Source organism: Rhinopithecus bieti, unplaced genomic scaffold, assembly GCF_001698545.2.
Source record: "Rhinopithecus bieti isolate Rb0 unplaced genomic scaffold, ASM169854v2 scaffold_74202, whole genome shotgun sequence".
Taxonomy (NCBI): Eukaryota; Metazoa; Chordata; class Mammalia; order Primates; family Cercopithecidae; genus Rhinopithecus; species Rhinopithecus bieti.
In genome coordinates this window covers 76,974-104,128 of record NW_016827513.1, presented here as the reverse complement: position 1 = coordinate 104,128, position 27,155 = coordinate 76,974, and the positions used below count along the sequence as shown (strand labels likewise).

The window sequence follows — 27,155 nt, the reverse complement described above, 5'->3', positions numbered from 1 at the left end:
TGGGTTCACGCCATTCTCCTGCCTCAGCCTCCCGAGTAGCTGGGACTACGGGCACCCGCCACCACGCCCAGCTAGTTTTTTGTATTTTTTAGTAGAGACGGGGTTTCACCATGTTAGCCAGGATGGTCTCGATCTCCTGACCTCGCGATCCGCCCGTCTCGGCCTCCCAAAGTGCTGGGATTACAGGCGTGAGCCACCGCGCCCGGCCTCTTAATACTATTACATTGGGCATTAGATTTCAATATATGAATTTTGAGAGTCAACAACATTCAGACCATAGCAATAACCTAACTGTACACCTTAAGGAACCAGAAAAAAAGAGAAACAAACTAAACCCAGAGCTAGCAAAAGGACAAAGATTAGAGCAGATATAAATGAAATTGGAAACAGAAAAACTACAGAAAAATCAACAAAATCAAAAGACAGTTCTATAAAAATACCAACAAAATTAACAAGCCTAGAGCTAGACTGACTATAGGAGGATGAGGATGAGGGCAGAAGTTACTAAAATCAGATACGAAATAGGAGAAACCACCACTACACAAATAAAACGGATTTTAAAAGAATGCTATAAACAATTATATCTCAATATATCAGCAATATCCTGATACCAATTTCAGACAAAGATACCACAAGAAAAACTACAACAAACCCTTATGGTTACAGATGCAGACATCCTCAAAATACTAGAAAACCGAGTCCAGTAGCCTGTTAAATGAAGTATACACCACAACCAAGTGAGATTTATCCTCGGAATAGACAGGTGGTTCAACATATGAAAATTATTCAGTGTATATGCCACATTAATAGAATGAAGAATGGAGGAAAAACGTGATTTCTACTGTTGCAGAGAAAAACATATGACAAAATCCAACACCCTTTCAGGATAAAAAAAGAAAACAATAAAAAATAGAAGAGAACTTCCTTAACAGTATAAAGGCCATAGATGAAAAATACACAGCTAAGTCACTCTGAAAGCTTTCCCCTAAAGATGAGGAACAAGACAAGGATGCCCACTTTTACTACTTTTATTCAACATGGAACTGAAAATTCTAGCCAGAGCAATTAGGCAAGAAAAAGAAAGGTATCCAGATTATATACAGGAGTAAGTAAAATTATCCCTGTTCACAGATGGCATGATTTTATATGTATAGTTGCAAAATACAAATCAATGCCAAGAATCGGTTGCATTTATAAATGCTAGCAATACAAGAAGAAAAATAATTTCACTTATCATAGCAAAAAAAGAATAAAATACCTAGGAATAAATTTAACCACGAAGGTACAAAACTCATACAACTGAAAACTACAAAACATTGCTGAAAGAAATTAGACACCAATAAATGGAAACACAACATCCCACGCTCATGGATTGCAAGAAGTAGACTGTTAAGATGACACACTACCCAAAGCAACATACGGGTTTAATGCAATCTCTATCAATACCCAGATGGTGTTTCTTGCAGAAATAAAAAAACCGATCCCAAAATTCATATAGAATTTCCAGTGACCCTAACTAAATCAATCATGAAAAAGAAGACCAAAGTTAGAGAACTCACAGTTCTTGATTTTAAAACTTACTACAAAGTAGCAGACATCAAAACAGTGCAGTATTGGCATAAAGACAGATACACAGACCAATGGAATATGAGAGCCTAGAAATATGCTTTCCCATCTGCGATCAATTGATTTTTAACTAGAGTGCCAAGACCATTCAATGGGGGAAAGAACAGTGTTTGACAAATGTTGCTGGGAAAACTGGGTATCCATATTCAAAAAAATGAAGTTAAATCTTTACCTTACACCATATTTAATTATTAACTCCAAATAGGTCAAAGATTTAAGAGCTAAAATTTTAAAACTCCTAGAAAACATAAGAGCAAATCTTTTGACCTTAGATTTGGCAATGGGTTTTTAAATTTAATACTGATCCTCTGGCCTCCTACTCAGCTCACAAGTTAAAACTCAGGTTCTAGGGTTTGCCTATGTACTACCTGATTTCAATGTTTAATTCCTTTTTTTTAAAGAAATTAAATGAAAGAGTGGCCTCGGAGAATCAGTGGGCTAACAAAAGGTGCTTCTTTGTGAATTTTTTTCCTTCACAGGTAGTACTGTCATAGAACTTAATTTCATTTTCCTTCATAAACTTTCATTATGAAGGGCCAGAAGACAAAGTGTTTCATTACTTACCTTTTTAGAACCATTTAACCTGGCACTACTTGGTTTCTTGGTTAATTCCTGTTTCTAAATTTAATTGGTGGTGTTTCCTTGACAAAGTGTGACAGGGTTTCTACCTGGCTGAGCAGGAATTTCCATGTTAGCTTTGTAATAATCACTCAGAAAATCACTACAGCATCAAACTTCTTCACTTTTGAGAAGAGTTCTTGGAGCAATTCATTACACCTGCATTTGAAGAAAGTTGTGTTGAAACCACAATGAGAGGATAATGCCAATAAACTGAGCCAAAATATTATATGAATATTTTAATGCAAAATGCTTAACACTTAAAATTAGCAAAGCTTCATTTAAATTAAAATTCCATTTAACTAAAGATGGTTAACCCCAAGAAATTGTACAGTAGTTGATTTCTGCTATATAATCCCAATCCTATGCCATACAATAAGAACTGCAACATGAGCTGTCACTTCCTCCATTGCTCTTCTGGACCCTAAGGGATGAGGGAGAGGGGACTCAGACACAAAACAAAATACAACCCAAGTAAACTGTGCAGTGATTCCTAATAGTTATAAACCCAATCTAAGTTGTCCAAACAGCTGGAGAATAACTGCAGGTATTGTTCCAGAGCTGATATGAGGTTTTGCTTTTACAGCCTGGTAAAAGTTCTGCACTAGGTGAGAAGTCACAGTTTAAGGATGCATGTTCTGTAAATAGTTACCACATATACACATTTACTGTCTGTAAACACTAGAAATATACGTTAGACAGAGTACCCTCACAAGTTGGGTACAGTTTAAAAAAGAAGATGAGGTAACATGAATCTCAAAAGTCCACAGGAATCCTGCCTGAAGAGTTTGAACAGCTGCCTGTAATTCATTTCCAATGTGCAGGGAGATTAAGGTTTGCCAAAACTGGATTCACTGGCCTTTAGCATAGCAACTGCATCTTTCACTGCATGGTAGATAACATTCTTCACCTAAAAATAATAGAAAATATGGTCATTTTACATTTAAATCTGAAACCTGTCACTAAGAATAAACTTCTACCAATTTTATTACCTTCTCGCAGAATTTAAAATTCAATATTCGTATGAAATGTCAACACTGCAAAGGTCCCTGGGCTCCTTCAGACCAGTATTTCATATACATTTTAAACCCATAATTTCAAGAACTTAAAAAGCTCATTTTCCCCCTTTTAAAGGTTTTGATGCCACGTAGACCTACTCACAGTGAGTACAGGGAGAGGCAACTCCAAGGTACAGCTTTATTATTTTTCCCTAATTTTCCAAACATGAAATTATGTTACATAATTCATTACTGAAATCCTTTTGAAAATACCACCCCTTCAGACCTCTTTCAGTCTCAGAGATTCAGTTCTGCTCTACCTAAGGGTGATGAGAACACTGCAGCACTGAAGGTTAAGAACTGTGTTCATGACCCCTGACAGGCAGCTGGGCCAAGGTCAGAAGACAAATCTATCCATTTTCAGTACTAAGGCCTTTCTCTGTGGGGACAGTTCCTTACAGATTCTAAACAATATCAAATCAAACCAAGGTGAGATTTCCTCTTGTTCCTCCCTCATTTAAGCAGATAGTGGTACTAGATATAAAGTAAGTTCATCAACTCACTGTGCTACTAAGTACGATATGGCCAAGTCCACTGACTCTCTTTAAAAGGTCAAGAATGGGCCATGAAGCCATAGCCAGAGAATGCTAGGAATTGGTGCTATTTTTACCTGTAATTTATCTTCATGATTGGTATGAGTCTGTGACAGATAGCGGAATTCCTGAGTAAGCCAGAAGCAGTGTTTAACATGCTCTGGAGAAACAAAATCTTCAGCCACTTTGATGCAGCTATACAAGTTATGAACCTGAAAAACAGCAAGTGATATCAGTAACCCAAAAGTTCATACTATAAAGAGAATAAAGAAAAAGTAATGATTCTTGCCTGATGTGGAGCTCCTGCCGGGATAAACACCACATCCCCAAGAAACTGCACAATAGCCCAGCCTTGAACTCCATACTCTTGATGAAGACGCTTTCTTAATGATCGGTCTAAATACCAGCTTTGATCATGAATAGGATCGTGGTCTGCTGGGTTTTCTTGACCTTGCTCTTCTGACACCTAGAATACACTCAAAATGTTATGCAACAGTAACATGCTAAGGCCCAATAAGCCATTTTTTTCCTCTAAACAGTGTTGGCAGTTCATAAATGTCAGGCCTTCTTCAACTTAAGTGCCCCCATTGGCAGAAAAAGACAAGTAGTACTGGAAGACTTCAGCTGAATGAACCAACAGAAGGAGGCCGAGGAAAATGTGGCTTCTCTGATGTCAGTTCCCATAAACCATGCCTGGCAGGCTCTGTATAAGTTTGTAAATACTGTATTTAAACAATATTTTAGTCTAGACTTTTAAACATAAGTAGGCTCAGGCTCCTTATAAATGAACTTGTTTTAAAGTTATTAGAAACCTGTCTTCACTTAATCTGACTTATGAAACAGTCCCAAAGACAGCTGCAGATTAGACCCGTTTATCCTTGATCCAGTACCTGGTAAAGCAGAGACTCAGAGTGACAATATCAAAGGAACAATATGGTGACCAAGCCAGTTTTCTGCAAGAGCCAAATGATCCTTAGCCAGAAACACCTTGATTCAAACAAATGCTTGTTAAAGACATACTTGGGGCCAGCTAACAGGTTAGGAATGTTCATATCCAAGACTCATGAATGACTGAAGCATATTAGCCAAAGACACCTGGGTTGCAACTGGCAGCCTCAGTGCCAAACAAGTTTAAAACTGAACATGTCTCATCTTTCTAGTTGCCTAGAATTTCCACACATAGCCCTTGCTGAAAAAACCTGCCAACTACAGGGGAAACCTAGAATCTTCTGAATCCCTGCATCCCTTGCTAATGACAAGTAGGGTCACTTGCTACATGAGAGTGGACAAAACCAAACTTAGTAACTCACTCAGAACATGGTCACTCAGGGCCAAGGATACATGCACCTCTGAAGTGCTCAGATTCTTAAGGCAGTAAAAACAAATAGATGCTGGGAGATGATCAGATGCAGTAACTTGAAAGCAGAGAACAAAAATCTCTAAATGCACTCTAACACAAAACACAGCCATAAAAGACAAGGCCTGCTTTTTTTTAGGAGTGTAACCCTAATCATTTAGAATCCTTGTTCCTTAGCAACCACCTTCAGCCTATTCAATCTGACAGGTACAGATTTAACTTTTCAGGTCGTGACAGTTCCCCTAGCCAAGCCAGTCAGTTCACCACATGTAACTTAATACTGCTATTCTCTATTCCTCTGTTCACACACGCCATAAAAAGCACACCTTTTTAAGAAATTCCCTTATCTTCTCTGTGTCCTTCGCAGCATATATGTGCCACAGTGCTCCCGGCTTCTCTTTTCCTTCAATAAATCGCTTTATTGTGAGTTCGTCAGAATCTCCATCTTGGATGGTCTTAAGGACTTCTAGAGCAAGAAGAGAAAGCAAATATCAGACCACAGGCCCTGGCTCAAAGAGTAAGCCCTCCTTTTATGCTCAGCACCCTACCTTCTTCTTGCTCACACTGTCCTTTGGGAATTCCCACATAGACCATGACATTAGCTGCATCAGATACATCTAAGTGAAGATTTGTTGTTCCATATTTCCGATCTTCAGGAGTAATTAATCCTGCAAAAACAAAGTGCCTTAAGTTTACGGAAGACAACAAAGGCTGCCATAGTCTTTCCACTACCTGGGGGATGGTAGGTCCCTGATTGACTCTTCTGCTGAGAATAAAAATTCTGGATCAAACTATTGCAAAAAAAAAATCTTTAACCTATCAATGTGCTAGCAAGAAAAGAAGGAATACTCAGAAGCCAAAAACAGCAGGAAATGGAAGTGGTAAAGCAGGCTTCTGAAGGTGGGATTTGCCAAAAGGACATCTGCTAAATCAAGTGAGCTCAGGCTCTGATTGTTGCCATACCCTAGGAGTTCTGGGACAAGAGGCAAAGCCCAAGGACCACTCAAGATGGGGAGTCCAAGGGAAAGCCCCCACCCACACACACACACAAACCTGGAACCTCAAATGGCTATCATGAGTATAAGAAGGAACACTGCCCAACGCATTCTTTGGTTCTCTCAACTGTAAAAGAGGAGGGGTGAGGAGTGATTCAGAACGACAGGTCCCTCCAGTGTTCATAGTCTGTGGCTAATTCCTTGCTCACAGGAGAAGTCTCACCTTGCTCAGCAATCATCCTGAAGCTTACCCTGCAGTCACCTTGGGTAACCCATTCTAACACTAGGACTCTGCTTCTTAGGCTGGGCAGTTGAGAGAAGCACAGCTTGTAGTGAGCAAGCAGCGGCTGTTTTCTAACCTGCCAGCCTCTGAAAACGCCCCACAATACTGTTTTGGAGGAAGGCTTTATCTCTGGCTTGCCTGGGGCTGTGGTTTTAGAGGGGCTACACTTTTGAGAGGGCACATTTCTTCATTCCAAGTTGGGACCAGGGCCCCAGAACCCTGTTGTACTTTTTCTTTCCAGCTTGCTGAAATATCAGCCCTAGGAATAGGTAAAGCATTTGGTATTAGGGTGAAATCATAGTATAGATGAGAGGATGATGAAAAAATTTAAGGAGAGGAGACAATGAAACAATTATGGCAAAAAGCTGAAAGCTCTTACATAACTGGGTGATGAGTTATATGGAGTCACTACTGTTGTGGGAAGTCAGGGACCCCCAACGGAGAGACTGGCTGAAGCCATGGCAGAAGAACATAAATTGTGAAGATTTCATGAACATTTATTAGTTTCCCAAATTAATACTTTTATAATTTCTTATGCCTGTCTTTACTGCAATCTCTGAACATAAATTGTGAAGATTTCATGGACACTTATCACTTCACCAATCAATACCCTTGTGATTTCCTATGCCTGTCTTTACTTTAATCTCTTAATCCTGTCATCTTCGTAAGGTGAGGAGGATGTATGCTGCCTCAGGACTCTGCGTTAAGTGCACAAATTGTTTGTAGAGCATGTGTGTTTGAACAATAAGTGCACAAATTGTTTGTAGAGCACGTGTGTTTGAACAATGTGTTGCGGGAAGTCAGGGACCCCGAACAGAGGGACCAGCTGAAGCCATGGCAGAAGAACATAAATTGTGAAGATTTCATGGACATTTATTAGTTCCCCAAATTAATACTTTTATAATTTCTTACACCTGTCTTTATTGCAGTCTCTGAACATAAATTGTGAAGATTTCATGGACACTTATCACTTCCCCAAGTCAATACTCTTGTGATTTCCTATGCCTGTCTTTACTTTAATCTCTTAATCCCATCATCTTTGTAAGCTAAGGAGGATGTATGTCACCTCAGGACCCTGTGATGATCGCATTAACTGCACAAGTTGTTTGTAGAGCACGTGTGTTTGAACAATATGAAATCTGGGCACCCTGAAAAAAGAACAGGGTAACAGCAGTGTTCAGGAAACAAGAGAGATAACCTTAAACTCTGACTGCTGGTGAGCTGGGAGGAGCAGAGCCGTATTTCTCTTCTTTCAAAAGCAAATAGGATAAATATCACTGATTTCTTTTCTCAGCAAGGAACATCCCTGAGAAAGAGAATGCGCCCCTGAGGGGAGGCCTCTAAACGGCCCCTTGGGGCAGCTGTCTTTTACGGTCAAAGCCAAAGGGATGAAATAAGCCCAGGTCTCCTGTAGCACTCCCAGGCTTATAAGGACGAGGAAATTCCCGCCTAATAAATTTTGGTCAGACAGGTTGTCTGCTCTTAAACCCTGTCTCCTGGTAAGATGTTATCAATGACAATGGATGTTATCAATGACAATGACAATGTTATCAATGACAACTGCAAACTTCATTAGCAATTTTAATTTTGCCCCATCCTGTGGTCCTGTGATCTCACCCTGCCTCCATTTGCTCTGTGATATTTTATTACCTTGTGAAGCATGTGATCTCTGTGACCCACACCCTATTTGTACACTCCCTCCCCTTCTGAAAATTGCTAATAAAAACTTGCTGATTTTACAGCTGGGGGGCATCACAGAACCTGCCGACATGTGATGTCTCCCCTGGACACCCAGCTTTAAAATTTCTCTCTTTTGTACTCTTCCCCTTTATTTCTCAGACCAGTCGACGCTTAGGGAAATAGAAAAGAACCCACGTTGAATATCAGGGGTGGGGTTTCCCCGATACACTACCAGACTCTCAAGTTTTCAGTGTGTTTGAAAAATAGTTCCACAATAAAAAGCCAAATTTCAGAAAAAAGCAATTAATGTAATAGAAATAAAATGAATAAAATGAACACATGGATGATATATTATTATATGATAGCATGGATGACTATAAAAAATCTGATTCTATTTATATGAAGTTCAAAAGCAGGTAAAAACAAAGAATATTGTGCAGGAATACAAGTATATATGTTAAAAGTATAAATATAAGCGAACGATAAACACAAACTTGAAGATGATGGTTAAGACTAAGGGCAATAGGAAGAGGATGGAGCTGGGAAGAAAAGTAAGGAAAGGAGACTAGGAGGAAAAGCCTTGGCAGGGACTGGCTGCCTGCTGATCCGGCCAGTGCCCCACTGCAAAACGGGGAAGGAAAAAACTGCTGTCCAGCCACTGGCCCAAAGTCCATCAAATCCCAGTCATGGGTAACTGTACATTGATAAAACCAGACTCTAAACTATGGTAAACTCAGATGAAACCAAAATTGTAAAAACATAATGGTCAAAGGGAAAGGAGTGCTAGACAACAAAACATCCTGAAACAAAACACCATGGACTTTTAAGGGAGAAAAAAGCTGAAATAGTAGGGGCTGTTGGGTGATGGGGAGTTAGAGTAGAGGAAGAATAGGAAAATGGGCTCTAGCTTGGAAATTAGGAGATCTAAGTACTAGTCTCAGACCTGCCACTAGCTGACCCCTGGAGATCCTGAACAGGTCAATGTCCCTTCTACTGTCCTCAAGTCCTGGTCCTCATTTGCAAAATGGGCGGGGGGGGAGTGTTGCAGGAGCTGAAGAGAGGCTGGATTATATGATCTCTCCAAAGGGCCTTTGCACTTACTCTGATTGAAGAGTCACAGCTCAATCACCCAACCTTTGAAAAGACCACTCTTCAATGATGTTTACAATAAGATATAAGGTGTTTGAAAATGAACACATCTTCATTATTTTCATTCCCTGAATGCTTACTTCTGGATGGGAACCCTTTTGTCATAGGAAAAGCTTTTATAGAGTAACACTGCCATCTATTAGTGTCTACGGGAAAAGACCTGCTGCCAAGCTAGTTAAACCACGCAAGCAATTCTTTTGAAAATTTCTCAGATACCCACCTTTAAAGCTTCAGGATTTCTACAATGCATGGATAAAACTACAGTATCACATGATATTGGGAAAATGCTCTCATACACATAAGTTTGCTCAAGATCCCAACCAGCTGCTTTAATCAGTCTCTGAAGGGCTCGAGGGACAGGACCTCGAGAGAGCACACTGCAGACCCACAGCACATGGAGGACTCACCGAGACCTGAGAAGTGAGGAACAGGCAAAAGGCCTTGTGCCCACCAGGTCTTCTCACCCACACACCATTTCTCACTCTACCCCTACCCTGGCAGAACTATCTTGGGCATGGAGACTGCTGGGAGCTTGCAAACAAAAACACTCCCCTGTCACAACAGTCCCCAACTACACTCCTGGCGGTTCCCTGAGCTGACTCAACATAACAGAATTGTGGGGCTGGAGTCCTTGCCCCTCTTCTCCTCCCCTCCCCCAACAGTCTTTGGAGAACACGGTGAAGACAACAACAGACCTTGTCCTTTTTGAAAAGGACACCCACAGGTCTAAGGCTAGAAATGGAAAGTGACATGGAAGTAATTATGGGAAGAATAAATAAATAATTTCCAAGAGGACTGGAAAAGTAGGGGCCAAATAATAAAAATTAGTAAATAAAATTCACTGAAATATTCAAACAACTAGAGCTGCATTCAACAACAAATAATTCCTTCAAAATGGCCAACTCGAATCCAGCCCTAATTAAAGGCCATGTGTAAAACTGATAAAGATCACAGTTATAATGATGAAAGAAGGCTCTGATAAATGGAGAAACCAATCTTTATCCCAGGCATCCTCCTTGTTAGACAGTATTGAGTCATGTCAAAAGAATAAAAGTCCAATTCAAAGGGTACTTTGAATCCTAAGTAACTAACTTCTACTCACCAATATAGAACACTGCATTTAATTGTAGCAGATGTTAAGACAGCTAGAATGCTAGCAGATTGACCTAAATGTCCGAACACTGAAATCACTAATAAAAGTACATTCTTTCAATGATGTATCACACACCATTAAAAGTGATCTAAAGACTCTTACATAACATGTCAAGAGTTTACAACGTAAAATTAGGTATAGTAAAGGGAAAAACACAAAATTGCATATGCCCTACAACTGCAACTATGAAAATGAAATACACAAACATGTGGCCAGGGAATGAAAAGAAATATGTAAAAGTGAAGGCTGTGGCTGTGTTAAGCATTAAGATTATGAGTGTTTTCCACCTTTCCCTCCCACAAAATCAATTTTCCAAACATTTTCAGTTGCTTTATTTCCAGTTTAAAGTTAGCCATCTCCTCCTTACCATAAGCATTATACATCTTGGGACCCAGATCTGGCCGAACAAAGTAGTTGGGCAGCCTAGAGGCCAAGTTCAGTTTGCCATCTCGCCTTGTGTACTCGGGCAGTGGAATGTTGGCCATCAGATCATCAAACCTAGAACAACAGAACCAGGAATTTGCAAAATAAGATTGCTTTTCTAATTCATTATTGTGTAACCTGTTTTGTTCCTTTTACACCAAAAGGAACAAATATATCTGTGACCATGTAGACAGAGAGAGCCATCAAATATTTAAGATTAGAATTACAGTAGTTACAAACAAACATGTCTTCTTTCTCTCCTACAACACACAAACGTGTCAAAATCGGCTGTAACAGTTCAGACAAAAGATGTCAGCAATAAATTCTAGACAAAAAGTTATGCTTAGAGATACATCATTGATTAGTTATGATACCCTTTTCAAGGTTTCAAGCTCAATCAGGAAAATAGATCCACCCAATAGATGTCTTCTTGTCTAACTCAGTGCTGTGACTATACTGTTCTGACCCTTACACATCAGATTCCACAACTGCCTCCAAATCAGCCTTGTAAGAAAAAGTGAGCCTCTTCTCTAGTAGGGCCTACCACGGAAAATGTGTGGTGTTCCATTAGCCAGGCCTAAAATAGGCCTCATCTCATCTAAAATAAACATGCCTCCAATGACTACAGACTAGAAATGAAAAATCAGCAGCAGTATAACTACAGAACTTTTGTTATTTCCTTGAAAACTATTTTCTCACTATCCTACCAAGTCAAGGACAGAATCATCTCTCCCCACCTTCATAATCATACCTGGAAGGCATCATATCTCTAAAATCTTCTCCTGGTGGCCAGTCCTTAAGTTTCAACACCATTGGTTCTTTTTCATTTTTCAAACGATCTGAAAGGTAACCAGAATGAACTGTTACTATTTATAACTCAGAAACAGACCAAAATAAATGACAAAGTAGCATTTTATGCCTCAACAATACAAAGAAATTTATCTCTGCAAAATTTTCATAACCTGATAAATTTAGTATACAAATATTACTACTCCTTATTTTTCCCCTCTTACCAACTATCCACCATTTTATTTCTGCAGTGTAAAGAAATCCATTTGTACCCAGAAGGCAGCAAGGTGCAGCAAAATAAAGATCACCAACTAACGGATTTGTGTCAGGGCCTTGTCTTTCCTAGAAGCTTATTAAGCTGCTACTCGTTCTTGGGAGATTCAGCCACTCCCTTTTGCCCACTGCAGGTAGGTGGTGTTTCGACAGCTGTCATCGATCCAATCTGCTCCTCCTCTACAGTGTTCTGGAAGAAGTGAGCAGCATCCCAACTAATCAACAGCAATGCACGTCAGCAATCAAAGGTCACAGGTGTTTAGTAAACCCAGTTTTCTGAGGTCAGCATGGAACAAATTACTTATTCTGCTCGGAGAGAGAGACTGACCCTATCTGATGTTCTGTCCAGGGACAACAAAGACAAACAGAACAGGTAATAATGCCTCAGAGTTTAAAAGCATAAACATTGTAACAAGGAAGGGGAGGAGAGATGTTAATTTTAAACTCCAAAATCCTGGAAAATGCTGCAGCTGCCACTGATGGGTCTCAGACTCCTGCCATTCCTGTGTTCCCTCCTTTCACATCCTCAAGCCCCTTAAAAGATCTTTTATACATACTTGGAACGTCTTCAAATCCATCCCAGAAGTCTCCTACTGTGGCTCCTGTGATGATTTCATTGGTCCTACAATTAACTAGGTCTACTTCCTGCTCACCAAACTCTTTCCTGAAGGATTCAGGTTTCCAAAGTTCAGAGTTCAATTTGTGATGCACTCCAGACACCATCACTGGCTAAATGAAGAGAAGACGACTTTAGTCTGAACTCTGGCAGCTCTGTCCCACTCCCGAAGGCCGTCCCTCTTCACACTGCTATTGGTGTATTTCCATGGAGCTGATGCTCCATCTCAGATGGTGATGTGACAGTTTAGGCTTAGTTCTCTGAGCTCCCGAAGCACCTCCAACCTTCACCATTCATCTGCTTACACACCTCTTGCTCTCAAAACTACATGGGTAAGCATCTAGCACAAAGGATCACCTTTCCATTACTCACAGCAAGACGGACTGTGAAGAAGACAAGGGCTGGAAGGAGTGTCCAGTGACACCAGTCACTGGCGAAACAGGGTGACCCCACTATACTTGAGCCTGTGACTGCCAAGCAGGAATATGGTCGGTGACACCCCTCACTACTACTGGCTGTGTGAGGGTGCCAAATCTTTTGGCTGTCTAAGACAACCCAGAAGCTCTAACCTTTATGAGAAATAGTCTAACTTTAAATGAAATAGTCTAACTTTATGTGACTTTATAGTTTAACTTTATGTGACTTTATAGTTTAACTTTATGTGAAATAGTCTAACTTTATAGTTTAACTTTACGTGAAACAGTCTAACTTTAAAATATTGGCAACAAGCAAGAAAGCCTGCTGATGCACTGTATTCAGCTCATCATTTTGTTTCTTGTCTATATATGATTAAAGGAGCAAATCCTATTAGTACACTAGATGGAGAAAAACATTTTGAAAATTTATTTTGGTTAAACACTCACATATTTCTGTTTGGCAATTCTCCCAAATCCTTGTCCAAGAGAGCAGAGTATTCCTTTAGCAAAGACCCTATCTGGCCAAACAGAGAAGCCAAAGATCCAGAAAACAGAACCAAAACAAGAAAGCACAGAAGCAGGCCTAGAAATTCCCCTAAAGATATTAACCAACACTTAAGATCCAACAACACTGCCCTTTAAAGCAAGCACCTGGGGACTATATGACACTACACGGCCCTAGCCTACCTAGAATTGCCTTCAGCACAGGCTTTCCATTCAGGTTAAGAGGGGTGCATGATTTTCTACCACATTTTGTCTAATCTCCCAAATCCCATCAGCCTGTAGTCACACTCTCACTTCCTCTGCTGAGGTTTACCATAGGAATCACCAAGCCTGGATGCCCTCATCAAAAACCCAACGGGGACTGGTAGGAAGCAATAAAAACCTGAATGGAAAAATCAATTTAGGACCATCTGCTTTAAAAAGGAAGACCCACAGCCACATCCTGACCTAATTATATACACCTAAACAATAAAGAATAAAACAGAAGGTGAAGGGGTGGGAGAAGGCTGGGGTGGTGGTGTCAGAAGTCTGCCAAAGGAACTGAGAAGGGGGTTCTGAATAGGGCTGGAGGATGGGAGGCCTACATTACCTGTCCTTGTTTCCAGCACTCCCTAAACACATTCCAGTTGCTCTTATTATTGGGGTCTTGCAAGCACAGCAAGCGATTATCACAAAGCCAATAGTGAGGAGTGTCAAAGCCCAGAATGCTGGGCTTGATCGTCAGTCCTTGAGGCCTCTTAGACAAATCAGAAGAAGTCTTATTTTGCACCAAAGAGGCAAAGATGTCATCAAGGATTTTTGGTGTATTCTTGAGTCCATTTTCTGTCTGAATTGGAGAAAGAACAAAAGTCTCAAATATGTCATTCCCCTACCATCAAGAAACCCCATTCCCATCATGATGAGTATATATTACACATCCAGAAGATTCTAAGCCAGGTCCCCCAGGCAAAGAGGCACGTCCCCTGTCCCCACTTGACAACTCACAGAAGTGAGGTAACATAAGAAAGTGGCCTGGCCCAGAACTATAGTCCCATAAAACCTATCTTCCAATGACTCAAGCCTTCTGAACCCACAAAGGTAAGTATGTGATTCAGTCTCCTTTCTACTTTCAGTTCCAACTTCTCTACTCTCTTCCTGTTCTGTTTTCAACTTTACAACATGTAGTACCAACAAACAAACATATACCTTTCCTGTAGAAGAATTCAAGAGATTCCGGAGGAAACCAGAATTGTTGTTGCTTACGGGTGTCAAAATTGTGCTGTTAAACGTTTGGAGGACTGTGCTGGATTTGCTTAAAGGCGGGAGGGGTGGAAGGCATTTGATTTCATTCTTTAAAATTGGCATCGTTGGTTGTTTTTCTAAAATAAAACCAAAACATCCAGATGAAAAAATATTCTGAAAGGCAAATCCCTTATTAGTATTCTACAAACAGAATTACTTCAGAACTTGCTTTCTATTTACTGGAACAAAAAAAAACTTTAGGAGATAAGTATGAATGATATGACTTACTTAGACAAGGATTCCTCATTGAGGTTAAAACAATAACTATCCAGTACAACGGAATTTTGTAAATTGACCTTTGTATCTAGCAACCCTGACAAATGTTTAGTAAATGTAGATTCTTTTGGATTTTTTGCTTGTACTGTCTACAAATACTGGCAGCATTCTCTTTACACTTTTTTTTCCCTCAATGCACTGACCAGGACTTCCAGTACAATGCTTAATAAAAAGTGGTAATAGATATCCTCTGTCTTAAACATAGAAACTGTTAAAATAAAACAAAACAAAAAAACCTCAAAGACCAGCTTGGCCAACATGGCAAAACCCCGTCTCTACTAAAAATAGAAAAATTAGCAGGGCGTGGTGGCAGGCTTCTATGATCCTAGCTACTCGGGAGGCTGAGGCAGGAGAATCACTTGAACCTGGGAGGTAGAGTGCAATGTGAGCCAAGATCGTGCCACTGCACTCCAGCCTGGGTGGACACAGCAAGATTCCGTCTCAAAACACCTCAAAAACAAATTTTTTTAAAAATTCAATGATTATTTATGATGTCTCCAGTTTTTTTGCTTAAACTCTTGATTAAGAATGTTCTTAAGTTTTTTGTAAATCATAAACAGGTAGTGAATTTTACTTAATGTTTTCTTGCATCTTGTCCCATGATTCTTCTATATTTTTGAATGTCAGACTACATCTTCATTTCTGGAAAAACCTTGAAAAATTTAAATTCTTTTCCAGCCACTTGCTAATTGTCTTACTTCGGCTCAAATGTGCTGGTTTCTATGCTTCAGCTTCCTCATCAGTAATACAGAAATAATAACAATACTGATGACTGAGCATCATGGAATTACATCACATGTAAAGAGAGGGCCTGGACCACAACAGGAGTTTGAATATTCTTTTTCCTCTTTCTAAGGTATATATAAACTCACCAGCTGTGCTCTTGCTAGCTTTTCAAATTATTTTTTTCTACAACAGTCCTCTTAGACCTGATTTATGAGTTCTTTTCAGAGCTCCTTATCACATTTTTAAAACTATATAAAGGTTTTTCCAGAAATTCAGGTGTAGTCTAACATTCAAATATTCCTTCATTTACAGTGTCAAATTTGATTCATTAAAATTTTGTTCCAGATCTTTATATGAAAGAAGTGGCCTGCAATTCTTCTCTTCTGTAACACAGCCAGAAGGTAGAAGTCTCTACATTTTAATGCAGAAAAATTTCTCCTCTTTGGTACTGCATTTCAAAAACACTTTCATTTGTGGCAGGTTCCAGGATGACTCCAGAGAAGCACTTTCCATTCCACAGGACTTCTAACCACTGTCCTCCCGGCAACTGAGGTTGCCAAGTCCTTCCATGAATGGACTAAAATACTCAGGAACAAACAAGAAAGCAGGAAACACTCACCCTTGTTTTCCTTGTTGACATTCCCACTGGTTAGGTCTGCCAGCCAGTTTAGAGGAGATGTGCTGGCTGGACAGGCAGGCTTCATGCTGCCGGCTGGCTTGGAGACTGCTTCCCCACCCACAGCTGCTGGCTCCAACACTGAGGGATTCTGCTGGAGCACTGTACCAAGAGTCGGTTTTTCTCCAGCTAAAGAAGTCTGTGTTAAGCATTAAAGGACGATTTTACATAAGCTGAAGAATGACAGCTTCCTTTTCTTTTATTCTCTCCTAATAGCCGACTGACAAGTGAGATAAATATCCAGAACAAAACCACCTAATAGCTAGCCCTGGGTATCCCCACAGCTGCAGTAATCCCGCACTAGTAGAGAGTAACTACAAGGTAGAAGAGATGTTAGCAACTTAAAACACAGCAAGCTATTACCCCGCGCACCCTTTTACCAGCCCCTGCTGGTACCTATTCCTATTACTCTATGTACCATGCTGGTTTAAAATGACCAGTTTGTGCCTGTCTCCCCTATGAACTCATCCCAGAATCCAGGATAGGCACAGAAAACATGGTTGAAAATGAATAAATGAGGCAGGCAGGAAAGGTAAAGCTGTGATTTCAGAAGGAAATAGGATGCAGAGAAAGAGAAAATGCTATTTTGACTTAGCTTTAAAAATGTGATGAGGAGCTCTTAAAAGAACTCATAAATTAAATCTAAGATGACTGCTGTAGAAGAAAATAATTTTTAAAACTGGCAAGAGCCAGTTTATATATACATAAGAAGGAGAAAAAAAATATCCAAACTCCTGTTGTGGTCCAGGCCCTCTCTTTACATGTGATATAATTCTGTGATGCCCAATCATCAATATTGCTTATTATTTCTATATTACTGATGAGGAAGCTGAACCACATAGAAACCAGCTCACTTCAGCCAAAGTAACACAACTAGCAAGTGGAAGGAAAAGACTTCACATTCAGTTCTGACTCCAAATATTACAAGTCTTCTGCTCTCCCATCCTGCCTATGACACCACAGCTTTATAGAAATGTAAATTTCTGATTATTAAACACAATGCGGCATACTGAATACTGCAACAAGGGGGAGAAGGGACAGCAAGGCATACATGTGACGGTGGAGAGGAGAGGGATGCCACCCGGGAGACATATGAGGACTGAGAAAATTATCATTTTTTACATTGCATGATGGGCAACTAAAGGTTCATTTTATCATTATTTCCTTCAACTCTTCATAAACGTAGGCAAAATATATTTAGTAATTTTTAAAATGTTAAGGCTTATCTGAATAATTTTAATTCTGCAAAATACACAGAATTCTTTTAAACCCTTTACAAACTCGACAGCTACTTATTAGACAGACTACTATAGAACCTTTTGCTTTTCAAGAAACAAAATGTAAAACCTACTAAAAGGGGCCACAGAAGAGTCTACAAAAGTAATGTGAAAAGTCAGAACAGGTCTCTGAACTATCACATGAAATGTATGAATTATTTCTCTCTCTCTTTCCACTGATTACTATCCCCAGGTTCCTTTCAAACGCACTGATAGAAATCCTTGGGTTATTTGAAAAACAGACAAATGACAATTACAAGGGATGGTGAATTTAACATAAGCAGTAAATACCTGTTTTAGGTCTTCCTTTGAGGCTGGCTTTGAAAAGAGTTTGAATTGCCTGTTTGAACAAGGGCAGTTTGCCTTTATTCCCCATTTCGCTCTTACAGAATGAACAATGTCTCCAACATCATACAGGGCTAGAAAGGGCAGAGGCAAACATCTGAACAAGGGTATTAGGTACTTTCAACCTCAACGTTACACAGCAGAAGCTGGCATTCCCCACAGGATTACTTTTGCCACTCCCTCCTTTTCATCCTGCTCCAGAGGCCTTCCCCAAAATACATTTTCTTTTCTTCTACAAAATTATCCTACAAAACTTTAATCAAAAAGTGTTGGAGGACTTATTTAATACACTTCTGGACAAAAATAAACTTAAGCGAGTAATAAAGTAAAACCAAACTACCAGCCCCCATGAGTTAACCAAGACAAAGGGAAAGAAAAGCACATGAAATACCTTTTCCAGGAATGATCTGCGTGGGCATTAAGTTCTCTGGTTCATGTATCTGACTCTTCACGCATTTTAGCCAAGAGAAAGTCTTGTAAGCAGCACCTGCAAATAACTGATTTGTAGTAACTGTTCTTTATAGACTGGCTCCACATGCTTTAAGAAACCCACCAAACACAAATCAACAAAAAACTTGATTTAACTCTGTAGAGGGGCTGGAGGAGAATCAAATCGGTTCTCACCCTGTTGGCAATTCTTTCTCCTCATCCGATAGCAATCCACACATACTCCAAACCCACACCGAGGACACACCCAGTGCAGGTTGAAGATGGTGGTGTCGCACACATCACACATTTCTCGAACACCTTTGACAGCTCGCTTCCAAGCAACCTGTCCTGCAAAAATCAGTAAATCACTTAGTCTTTGGAAGGAGAGGGCCTCTGAAATCAAACATGAAAGGTAGGGATTGTTGTCATTCCTCCCTGTGACTAGACTTTAGACTTCAAATTAACTTTGTTCAGCTTTCATTGCAAATGCTGTCCTCTGCCCCATGAAGTGCTCCTGGATCCCCTCAGCATTCCTAGTAACTTTAATTTGTACTTCAGATTCATGCCTCTTCTCACTGTATATATTCAGGCACAGTCTCACCTCCCTCCAGAAGACTGAACTCCAAGCAGAATCCCTATTCAGACTGTGCAGCAGTAGTTACACAAGTTGGAGCTCAGACACAGGTATCACACAACAGTGGTTCTTAACCTCTGAGTCATGAGTCACTTTCAGAATTTAAAGGCAGCATGTTCCAGGCTTTCTCCAAAGGAAAAAAAAATTTACTCAGATCCACAAACCCAGTAATCTGCATAGAGCATCAGGTTATTCAGATACCCTACATCCATTCAGACTGCCCATTAAAAACTCCAAGGTGCTCAGCGGGCCTGGAGGGAGGTGCACATTAACTTTGTGCAGGCACAATGGTCCAAGGTCAGTTCCTTCACCAGTCAGTCAGAAATTCGATTTAGCCAGTGCCAGAAATGATGCAAGCACCCAGGACTGACTCTCACTAACCAAACATCCAACAGATTAAGGCAGGATCCAGGATTCCACAAAGCAGCATTTTCTGTTCCAGTGGCCAAGACCTAATAACTGGAGAGAGAGGCCTTCCACCAAAACAGGACAGGCCATTGGACCCTTCCCCCAGATGGAGGAGTGCCAGATCAGGGAACCAAACCAGGTATCAGCAAGCTTTCAGAAATATGAGCAGAGGGAGGACATTTTTGTGGGTCACAGAAAAGCCCAAGGTCTCCTGACTAGGAGACTTCTGGCAGTCAGTCTGTGTGTCTCTCCTGAACAACACTGGATCAATGCTGCTGTACTCCTGTTCTATGGAGAACATCTTCTTCCTAATCCAGTTTGGGGTTAACTCATTCCTTCTTCAGACTGAACACTATCCAAATGACCAAGCTTTAGTTTATACAAAAATCAATCCAATTGCTGAATGAACTTCTGCCATTACATTATAATGTAATAGCACAGGACACAATACATACAGCTTTAGGCATCTTATGAGATTTTATGAACTTCATCTTGGACACTTGGATTAGACTGTTTTATCAGAAAGTACTCTTAGATCTCTTAGCCACCCATTTAATGACTATTTGTCACTGAAAGGACAGAATAAAAGCAGTAATAGTCGAGATCTGCTCCCTAATCTCAGGATCAGAGGTAAACTCTTCTGGGTATGGTGGCATATTTCAGTGTCACTCACAGTGGGTTTCTCTCTCCAATCTGACCAGCTTGTCACAGAGAAAAGAAAGAGCAACAGGATAATCAAAAAGGCAAGGAGGAAAGGTTAGTCACATTTAAATCTTCAAGGAGGAGAGTTTCTTAATTATGTTCTAAAAGATAACTGTCTATGCCTTTTCTATATTAAAAAAAAAAAAACCCACATTTTTCAGATGACTCACCATTATCGAAGACAAAGCCATCACTTGCTTAAAACAGCTCTGCTGATTCAGGAACAAAGCTACTAATACATTCCAAAAAAGTATTTCCACGTTGCAGTAATGTATGTACCACTGCCAGATCAGTTACTTAGGAATTTTTCTTTCGATCTACTACTCTTAAATATATTTAATAAAGAAACTTTGTATTTCTACTGAAACGGGAAAACTAATATTGCTTGTCTTAAACAGACTACAGGGGGGGAAAGTATAGTAAGACTTTTGACTTAGAGTCTCCATCCACTACCCTAGCAGAATGAAGTAATTCTAAAGAATGACTCTGGTTGTTCCAGGCACTCACAATTCCCTTTCTCCCAGGCAGCTCTGGATTCCTACAGTTGGGAATGCCCTAGTCCTGTTCCTTGGACTCTGAGAGAGTATCCACATCTATTCACTAAGTTATTTTTGTGCTTAAGCTAGCTTCGGTTAGTTGCTGGTAATAAATCAAAATTGTTAAGACTGGCATGGATGCTTGTATTCAAACATACTTGGGTAAGCAGAGTCTAAAAAGAGACATACCGGAGGAATGGAAAGGCTTCACTTTTAACTTTCAAACACTGGTAAAGATAAAATGATGGAAGAAAATATGAGGCTTACGAGACAGATACCCCATGGTGCTTCTGGCTGGATAACTCATTTCCACAGAGAGACATGGACAGGAAGAGGCTGTACTGTCCTCCAAACATCCTAGCTTAAGATGTCATGAAGGAGGTCTGGCTCTAATGTGGCACCTACCCTGATTCCTGTGGCTTAACAGGCTGCCAGATCAGCATAAGAGTGCTCCCAAAAAGCAGAGGACACAAGCACATGCCCATCTAGAACCTCCAAGTATTCCCTTCACACCTTGACTCTAACAATCATTTCCATTCTGAACCTGTTCTCACTCTCATGTCTGGGACCCAGCCCTGCAGACTCTAACCCAGTAGGTCTAAGAGTTAGCCTTCCCATTCTTTCTTTCCTTGAAATGTATTCATGATTAAGAACCTTTGTTTTAAAATAAACCAATCTGAGACCTCATCCCCTTGTAGTGTGCCTGCACTGCTGGTGAGGCTGTGCAAATTCCACCATTATTGTACCTTCACCTTTCCTAACAAAAAAGGAGTTCTACTCCTTTGGTAATTGGCCCAAAATAAACCCCAAAAATAGGTGGCTAACTCTGATCAAACCTGTTACGAAAGGAAAACTGCAACCTCATTACATCAAAGTTATCTAAATTTTTGGGTGAAAAAAAAATCCAAGCAATTAGGACTTAGGTGTCACTCAGGAACAAAAATCAAGTTGGGCTCAAAATCCTACCCCTAAGAGATGCTCTTACTGTGTGGCTCAATAGTCGACATAGCTTCCTTTTCAGAAATCACCATTTGACAGAAGTGGTCTCCAATGTTGGCCAAGATGTACTTTGCTGTGTCCAAATCAATCCCCACAACGTTTTTGGTTAAAGGTAACCACAAGCCAATTGCTTCATTGTCATACTTGTTTGGTGTTAAGAATCCTTCCACCCGCAACACACCATGTTTGTTGAATTGTAACCTAGAGAAGCAGGGGAAAAAAAGATATAATGCACACACACACACACACACAAAACTGATTTACAACTTGTAATTACTTTTTGAGGGGCGAGGGGGAGATGGAGTCTCACTCTGTCACCCAGGCTGGAGTGCAGTGGTGCCATCTCGGCTCACTGCAACCTCCACCTCCCAGGTTCAAGCAATTCTCCCTGCCTCAGCTTCCCCAGTAGCTGGGATTACAAGCGTGCGCCACCATCCTGCCTAATTTTTGTATTTTTAGTAGAGAATTTCGCTATGTTGGTCAGGCTGGTCTTGAACTCCTGACCTCAGGTGATACTCCTGCCTCAGTCTCCCAAAGTGCTGGGATTACAGGCATGAGCCACCGTGCCCATCCACAAATTGTAATTACTATTTAAATCAACAAAGTCCTTCCTAGTTTTCTGTAATCTCCATGGCTAATCACAGCCAATGATTATTTGGCAATGTCAGTAGGAAGATGAAAAACACTTTTTCCCCAAAAGACCAGCTAGACAGGGGGAAAGAGGAGTGAGGAGAAGGGGAGAGAGGTATATTTGCACTCAAACCAATATAATCATACTGCCTCCAGGGATAGTTGTTCGACCTGCTGGACTTGGCACTTAAGAGCAGGAAAATCTTAAGTTACTACAAAGGTAAGTCGTTAACAAACAGAAGGTGATAAATAACCTGATCAGATTTAAATACAACTACTGCTTCAAGACAAAAGCTCAGCTAAAGAAGGGTAACCGCTAGACAGTCACTGAAGCAATGGCCACACTGGTTTGTGAGGTACTTAGTGCCTATATGAATTCCAGCCGCACGTTACTGTCCAAGTTTCTAGAAAGAGGGAAGCATTAAAATGGGCCTCAGAACCTAAGAAGTGGAAAAAAGGGCAGACCATTTGTTCATTATTTGCCTTGAATACTCTGTAACACTTGAATGTTTTTTTCATAAGCTATGTATTTTAAATTTTAAAACACAAAGTATTTTGTCTTTTCTGAGACAGGCTCTCACTCCAATGCCCCAGGCTGGAGTACAGTGGTACGAGTATGGCTCACTGCAACCCCCACCTCCCAGGCTTCAGCAATCCTCCCACCTTAGCCTCTCAAGTGGCTGGGAAGGCAGGCATGTGCCACCACACCGAGCTAATTTTCTTTTTCCATTTTTTGTAGAGACAGGGGTTTGTCACATTGCCCAAGCTGGTGTCAAACTCCTGGGCTCAAGCAATCCTCCCACCTTGGTCTCCTGAAGTGCTGGGATTACAAGCATGAACCACCATGCCCAGCCTAAAAATACAGTATTCTGGCTAGGCACAATGGCTCACTGTAATCCCAGCACTTTGGGAGGCTGAGAGGGATCCAGTTCGAGACCAGCCCAGAGAACATGGCAAGACCCTGTCTCTACAAAAAAAAAATTTTTTTAATTAGCCAGGCATGGTGGCAGAAGCCTGTAGTCCTAGCTACCTTGGAAGCTGAGATGGGAAGATCACTTGAGCCCCGGAGTTTGACATAACAGTGAGCTATGATCGTGCCAATGCACTCCAGCCTTGGCAGCAGAGTAAGATTCTGTCTCTAAACATAAGTAAGTAAATACATACATACATACATACATACAAATATTTCTAGTAGGAGACATAAGAAATAGACATAAAACACAATGAAGTAGCCTGTAACATATCGTAACAGTCATCAATTCTTGTTAAGAGCAGAGGACGAAGTGCTGACTGCCGACTATGAGTTTTGTGGGCCAATATGATGAGGACTTCACGGTAAAGAGAGTAACTGAGCTTGCTTTGGCAAGAAAAGGTAGACAATTAGGTGAAAGAAGGTATGTCCAAAAGACAGTATTTCATATAAAAGCAAGAAAACTAAAGGTGAACAGGGTGACAATAGACTAATTAGACTAAAGGGTTTATTCAAATAGGTAAGAATCAGGAAGAAGTTGCAGAGGTATTGCTGAAGCCCTCAGTATTTCACTGGGGATCTTGACTTTGCTAGGCACTGGGCAGCTATCAAAAGTCATCATGTGAGACACACGTGAAGTTGTGTTTTAGAAAAACCATTCGTCCAAAAGAGTGTAGAATAAACTGGAAGGACAAGACACTGTTACCTAACATATGCGAATTATTTCAAGCAGTCCAAATGAGAGATGCAAGTTTTTAATTGACGGTCCAAATTAAAGATAGTCATAACACTAAAAAATAAATTTGAAAGCATTTCAAAGTAGGACGTAATGGCAACAGGACCTAGCAACTGAGCCTTACCACTGAGATCCTATCCCTACTCCTATTTTATTTGCAAAAGAGTTTAATGAGATACAAACTTGATGAGTAGGCTAATGACAACCTCAATCTTCACTCTAAACATCAGGAAAAAAGTTAAATTATGATATTCTTTTAACAAGATATGAGTTTTTTCTAGTTTCTACTACACTGGCTTCTACTATGCAGCATTATTAGACAAAGGTACTTTCCCCTTTAAAGAAGTCAAAATGAAAAAAACAGCTAAGTCATAAAGTCAATGACTTCTAGACTGTTACAAAATATAGTGGGTTTAAAAAATAAAGAGCTCTAATCATATTACAAAGAACAAAACAAAATAAATTATCCTTTCCCTAAAATGCCTTTGCAACTTAAACCAATATCTCTCATCCAATCTAGTTATACCTTTCATAGCAGGAGCCATAACAACATGAAATCAAGTGCATAATAGAAACACAAAGACCTGTACAAAGCACAACCATTTCAGTTTCTTCAAAATACATACACATACAAATGAACATGCACTGTAACACACCTATTTAAGAAAAAAATTCTCGAGAGGAAGGGAAATAGAGTTACCCTCTACTGAGAGCTTATTCTGGGCCAGGAGTTATTCAGAATATATTAATATAAGCATATGTTAATATATGTTAACAGTATTACAGCTCTAAATGCTACTCACATGCTTTATGATGTGCTTTTGCAATTTACAAAGGGATGAATGGGGCAAACTAGTATCTAAAAAATTCTTATTTTGCTAAATAAGCCTGAATCTGAAAATTACAAGCATATATAATTAATGATCTAAATTCCCGGTGCATTTAATTCAGCTCATCAGCAATCTTTTCACTTAGATAAAATGAAAGGAGAGGAGGAGAATAGGAAGAAATTGAAGTCAACTCTTCTGTTTATGATTAGAGTTACTTCAACCTGAAAGCAACTAGATTTCTGAGAAAGTGAATTCTACCTCAAGTTCAACTATGCCAACACTGTTCATTTCTATATGAACAAAAGAGAAGATAGGGCTGCTTTTTTCTTCACTCAGGATAGAAGAATTTAAAGAAAATGATTTTGAATTTATATATATATATACACGAAAATTTTGCCTATAAAATTGGAAAAGATTTTTTTAAAAGATATGCCTCTCCCTGCTGCCAATGGTACAGAGACCATGGGAGCATGTTCAAACACTGCAGTGGGCAAGGACACAGGTGCAACCTTCCTGGAGGATAACTTGGCAGAACATGTGTATCAAAGTCTTAAAACACACACACCTTCTGACCCAGAAATGCCATTTCTAGTAATCCTCCCAAAGCAAATAATCAGGGACATGGACAAAAAGATCATTTCTGCATTATTTCCAGTCACAAAAAATACAAAATAATCTTAATACCAACAAGGGAATTGGTGAAATAAATTATCAAACATTACTATAACATGCTCTTACACAGAAATTCAAAAGTATTTTAAGAAAAAGGTTATGATCAAGCGGTCCCTACTACATAATGGGAAAATAAAGATTCAAAACAGAATGTGCAATATACCAACTAGGTATGCCTGAATACATTTTATGATCATACAATGCACTGAAAAGTTAACCGTAGTTATTTGTAGTGGTATTTCAGAACCTTCAACATTTTCTATAATGACTGTTACTTTCAGAAATAGAAGTTTATATTTTAAGCTTCATTACTTTAAAAAAAAAAACAAAAATAAGAATGAAAAGTCACATGCAATAAGATCTAGATTCTCCAACCTAGAGATTACAAATGCAACATCTACCACCTTTTTACTTCTAGATTTACTGTTGATAAAAGAGTAAAAAAGGTATGCTAGATGATCTAGCATAAAAAGTATGCCCAGATTATCTGAACTTTTCCCAAAATGCCTCACCTCCTGAAGTGAAAGAAGCGGCAAAACACAGGTGAGTCCTTCTGTTGCTCCTTATCCTTGCGGAGACTGTCCAAGCGACACTCTCGGCACTTAGGCAACTGTGCCACAATGTTCACACAAGAATCATCCTGTACGAAGGCCTCGCCACTCTGTTGCAGCTTTTTGAGTTTAGCTGGGTCTGTCAAAACCGACTTCCTGGATGGGGCTAGGAAAACAAAAGATAAAGGAGACAGGACCTCAAATTTTTTAACACCACATTCATATGTGACTGAATTCTATTCAAAAAGCCAATATTCCCTTAAAGAGAACTCCCTTCTCCATTCCTGGTTCAACTGTAATTTCCAAAAATGGCTCAACAGAAAACAACTATCAGAATAACTGGAAAAGTTTTACTCTCTTTATAAAACAATTCTTATTTGCTGAATCCATTTGGCAACATAAAACCCAAAATTAAACAGCCAGCCTCACGATTTAAAGTTAATGTGTACTTCTATTCACAACCCTACATTTTAGGATGTTTTCAAATCAGGTATTTAATTCAAACTCTGTTGAGGTTCACCTCCGCAAAGCCTGACTTTGTGGACGTCCATTCTGTCATGTTCCAAATGCAAAAAAGACTGGTTTAAGGTGTGTTTTAAAAGTACAACGCAAAAACTAACCATTCTAAAAATAACAATAAACAAATCACTTTCCTACATAGCCCCTGGGTCTATGGGGTTAGAGCATCTTCTAAATGCCTGTCACTTGACTCCTGACATGTCTTCCACTTCTTCTGCACATGTGGTCTATGCAGGATTAAAAGCACTGGCTACAGACAGGATTATAATTCTAAGTAAATGCAGATTTTATGTTTTAACTTGTAATCAGCCAGAGAACTTGAAATGTTAATATGGTTTCTAAAGAAAAGTAGAGATGTATTAGGAAAGAGCAATCACCGTGTCAGAGAACAAAGTAAGGAATCCATTTGTATGCCAAGAGCCTTAAGGAATATTTAATAGAAAACAGAAAAGACCTTTTCTTAGGGTCCAAGAGAGCTGAGAAGA

At 39.8% G+C, this 27,155-nt stretch overlaps 1 protein-coding gene across 2 annotated transcripts in view; it reads right to left on the bottom strand.

Annotated features, from left to right (window-relative positions):
• Nucleotides 1-2,468: 2,468 nt before the first annotated feature.
• KDM3A (lysine demethylase 3A) overlaps nt 2,469-27,155 on the bottom strand; it is a 52,800-nt gene continuing 28,113 nt past the window's right edge. For both annotated transcript variants that reach the window (XM_017863824.1, XM_017863825.1), the window contains exons 11-26: nt 26,113-26,317; nt 21,749-21,963; nt 18,679-18,831; nt 18,446-18,541; nt 18,001-18,128; nt 16,376-16,571; nt 14,659-14,831; nt 14,063-14,299; nt 12,495-12,666; nt 11,627-11,714; nt 10,820-10,950; nt 5,741-5,860; nt 5,519-5,658; nt 4,125-4,301; nt 3,913-4,047; nt 2,469-3,154 (exon numbers count right to left, since the gene is read on the bottom strand). In XM_017863824.1, the coding sequence (XP_017719313.1) occupies nt 3,074-3,154; nt 3,913-4,047; nt 4,125-4,301; nt 5,519-5,658; nt 5,741-5,860; nt 10,820-10,950; nt 11,627-11,714; nt 12,495-12,666; nt 14,063-14,299; nt 14,659-14,831; nt 16,376-16,571; nt 18,001-18,128; nt 18,446-18,541; nt 18,679-18,831; nt 21,749-21,963; nt 26,113-26,317 (2,447 nt within the window). In that variant the 3' untranslated portion in view covers nt 2,469-3,073. The remainder of the gene's footprint in view (nt 3,155-3,912; nt 4,048-4,124; nt 4,302-5,518; nt 5,659-5,740; nt 5,861-10,819; nt 10,951-11,626; nt 11,715-12,494; nt 12,667-14,062; nt 14,300-14,658; nt 14,832-16,375; nt 16,572-18,000; nt 18,129-18,445; nt 18,542-18,678; nt 18,832-21,748; nt 21,964-26,112; nt 26,318-27,155) is intronic.